The sequence below is a fragment of the Sinocyclocheilus grahami genome, unplaced genomic scaffold (genome assembly GCF_001515645.1).
Source record: "Sinocyclocheilus grahami isolate Dianchi unplaced genomic scaffold, SAMN03320097.WGS_v1.1 scaffold1246.1, whole genome shotgun sequence".
Taxonomy (NCBI): domain Eukaryota; kingdom Metazoa; phylum Chordata; class Actinopteri; order Cypriniformes; family Cyprinidae; genus Sinocyclocheilus; species Sinocyclocheilus grahami.
In genome coordinates, this window is record NW_015506425.1 from 35317 (window position 1) to 39166 (window position 3850).

At 37.9% G+C, this 3850-nt stretch overlaps 1 protein-coding gene across 1 annotated transcript in view; it reads left to right on the forward strand.

Moving 5' to 3' along the window:
* Nucleotides 1-2934, forward strand: part of LOC107568460 (polypeptide N-acetylgalactosaminyltransferase 6-like) — a 12563-nt gene extending 9629 nt beyond the window's left edge. The window contains exons 6-11 of the mRNA XM_016254430.1: nucleotides 674-791; nucleotides 869-1069; nucleotides 1197-1328; nucleotides 1425-1526; nucleotides 1685-1843; nucleotides 2674-2934. Coding sequence (XP_016109916.1) covers nucleotides 674-791; nucleotides 869-1069; nucleotides 1197-1328; nucleotides 1425-1526; nucleotides 1685-1843; nucleotides 2674-2787 — 826 coding nt within the window. The 3' untranslated portion in view covers nucleotides 2788-2934. The remainder of the gene's footprint in view (nucleotides 1-673; nucleotides 792-868; nucleotides 1070-1196; nucleotides 1329-1424; nucleotides 1527-1684; nucleotides 1844-2673) is intronic.
* The last annotated feature ends 916 nt before the right edge of the window (nucleotides 2935-3850 follow it).

The window sequence follows — 3850 nt, forward strand, 5'->3', positions numbered from 1 at the left end:
AGCAAAGGGTCTGAATATTTAGGACCATGTGATATTTCAGTTTTTCTTTTTTAATAAATTTGCAAAAATGTCAACAATTCTGTGTTTTTCTGTCAATATGGGGTGCTGTGTGTACATTAATGAGGAAAAAAAATTAACTTAAATGATTTTAGCAAATGGCTGCAATATAACAAAGAGTGAAAAATTTAAGGGGGTCTGAATACTTTCCGTACCCACTGTATAAGCTCGATACAATAGAGCCCCCCCTCATAACCAATCCCAATTTAACCCCTGGTTACAATAGTTTTGTAAGTCTCATATCTCGACCTTACAATCTGCACATATCTTGCTACATGTGTATTAAATGTCCAAAACACACTTTCTCCATAGTTTAAATAAAATTGCTAGATTCGGATTTCCCTCCTTTTGTTTTGTATAGCAGAATATATTAAGATGAACGGAACAAACGGCCCTTTCCAGTATCACTTTGATGGCTAAATGCAAAAAGTAGTTTGTCATGCAGATGGAAATGACTAACTTTCCTAAAATGGACAACTAAATGCTATAAAACGAATGCATTTATTTATATATATATAATTTTTCTTTTTTAACTGAGTTCAAAAGTAATGGGATCTGACCCCAGCTCTCTGGTTACAAATCCTACTAATTGTATTTGTCCTGTTCTTTCTTTCAGAACTCCAACATTTGCTGGTGGTTTGTTCTCTATATCTAAGGCCTATTTTGAGAAAATTGGGACCTACGATGACAAAATGGAGATATGGGGCGGCGAAAATGTTGAGATGTCTTTTAGGGTTAGTTTTAGCTCTTCAGAATTCACCTACAACTATAATAATGAGATGTTAAACGTGTATGTGTTTTGTGCTGTCAGGTGTGGCAGTGTGGCGGACAGCTGGAGATAATCCCCTGCTCCGTCGTGGGTCATGTGTTCCGCACCAAGAGTCCTCACACCTTTCCCAAAGGTACAGAGGTCATTACACGTAACCAGGTGCGCTTGGCTGAGGTGTGGATGGACGACTATAAGCTGATTTATTATCGACGCAGCCAAAGTGCAGCTAAAATGGCCAAAGATGTAAGAACTACTTTCAGAGAATTAAAATATTAACCTTGTGTTTGTGGTTCTACAGTATATCTACTGTAAGTGTAAGCAAGAGCATATGACTAACTGCATGACTTTTGCTTCCTGTATGGTTGTGTAGAAAACCTACGGTGACCTATCTGACCGTTTGAAACTCAGAGAAAGCTTACAGTGCAAGAACTTTTCTTGGTACCTAACCAATGTCTACCCAGAAGCCTTTGTCCCTGATCTTACCCCTGTCAAGTTTGGAGCTGTAAGTCATTTTAAAAACGCAACATTCATGACGATTAGCCATTTTAACCCAGTCTGGGACCAAATGTTTATTTATTATTTTATTTTGTGTGTGTAGCTCAAGAATAGGGGATCACAGCAATGTCTGGATGTTGGAGAAAGTAACAATGGGGGAAAGCCTGTGATTATGTATGTATGTCACAACATGGGCGGCAATCAGGTATAGTACCATTGCTGTGTCATTCACATTGATATTATGATTAGAGGTGCTCTTAAAACAAAAGTGACGCATTGTAATAAGAATAAAACGACATTTTGACCATGGTTTTCTTCTTGATCCAAAGAGATCAGATGTTCATCGTGATGTTTTGTTTTCAGTACTTTGAATATACGTCACATAATGAGCTGAGGCATAACATAGGGAAACAGCTCTGCCTGCATGCGTCTCCTTACCCAGAGCCAGTGAAGATTGAGCTCTGTACGCTGGAGGGCAAAGGCAGTAGTTTGACTCCTGAACAAGAGTGGGTGGTCACAGAAGTAAGTGTTATCTCTGAACAGAAATGAATTACTCAACTGGTCTTTCTTCGTTTTTACTGTCTCTGTTTGTTATCAGATCCTACTTTCTTCCCCTTTTACTTGATGTCTGTTGCAGTCTTTTTTAGCAGGTGAACAACTTGATCAAATACCACTGTTGTCACCAAAAATATAAGCTATATTTAAAGATGTTATAAATGTTGTATATTGATGTACACTACCGTTCAAAAGTGAATGGTCTGGATGATTTTATTTATATTACACTTTTTTTTTTTCTTCACAGTAAGGATGCGTTAAATTGATCAAAAAGACATTTATAGTGTAGCCAGATATTTCTGTTTTAATAAATGCTGTTCTTTTGAACTTTTCTGTTCATCAAAAAATCGTGAGAAATATGGTTTCCACAAAAATTAAGCTGTACAGCTGTTTTTAGAATTTATTAGACATGTTTCTTGTGCACCAAATCTTCATATTAGAATGATTTCTGGAGGATTAAGTGACACTGAAGACTGAGTAATAGCTGCTGAAAATAATTGAGAATATTTCACAGTATTACTGTATTTTTGATCAAATGCATACAGCCTTGATGAGACTTCTTTCATAAACTTTTACAAAGCTCACTGACCCCAAACGTTTAAACTGTAGTGTACTGTATATGTTTAGATTATATTATAATATTAGAATGAATAATTAAATCCTGATATTCATGTTACATTTTCAGGTCAACTTTTCACCGTAATCTATAATAATTTAAATTGCTGTGATTTGATAGTTTCACCTCATTCACATGAAAAACTTGTTTACGTTTCTTCTTGCTGTTATGCTAATTTTAGGAGCAACTACTGAAGAATCCATCCTCTGGAAAGTGTCTCCATAAGAAAGGAGACAAGATATTAATGAGCCCCTGCAATCCAGAAGACCATCACCAGCAGTGGGCTTTCAGTTGACCCCACACTCCAATTGAGGAGCAAGGACATTCGCTCCCATAAGACCCACGAGGGAGGGTCAGCAGCTACAGCTCAGGCTGACCAGCTCACTGCAGGCCTGAGCGGATGCACTGGGAGTGTGTTGGATAGTTCATATCCATAAGCTCCCAAAGACAGCCTTGATGAGACTTCTTTCATAAACTTTTACAAAGCTCACTGACCCCAAACGTTTAAACTGTAGTGTACTGTATATGTTTAGATTATATTATAATATTAGAATGAATAATTAAATCCTGATATTCATGTTACATTTTCAGGTCAACTTTTCACCGTAATCTATAATAATTTAAATTGCTGTGATTTGATAGTTTCACCTCATTCACATGAAAAACTTGTTTACGTTTCTTCTTGCTGTTATGCTAATTTTAGGAGCAACTACTGAAGAATCCATCCTCTGGAAAGTGTCTCCATAAGAAAGGAGACAAGATATTAATGAGCCCCTGCAATCCAGAAGACCATCACCAGCAGTGGGCTTTCAGTTGACCCCACACTCCAATTGAGGAGCAAGGACATTCACTCCCATAAGACCCACGAGGGAGGGTCAGCAGCTACAGCTCAGGCTGACCAGCTCACTGCAGGCCTGAGCGGATGCACTGGGAGTGTGTTGGATAGTTCATATCCATAAGCTCCCAAAGACATTATGATCAGACTGGGGTCAGGATGCTCAGGGAAGACAGAGTGGAGATCATGCACATCAACCCACTGGAGCATGGGGAGAGTGAACAATCCAGCAGCAAGATTGTTTACTTGATGCATTTTATTGCCTTATTGATGATGTTTACTGCTGCTTTTAAATGGTGTAGGTTTTATTTATTTTTAAAGAAATGGAAAATTAAATATTTTTGGAACATTGTTAGTGTTAAGGCCACTGAATGGCCAGCCTTGCCAACTATACATGTGATGTTTGTGTGATCCTAATCATTTGCACATGCTGCAGGGGATGAGGGTTTTCTTCAGCTTAGTAAACTGTCACAAGACAGCATTGGTTTTAGATTCTTCTCTTGTGTTTTTGAAGCCGTCAGTA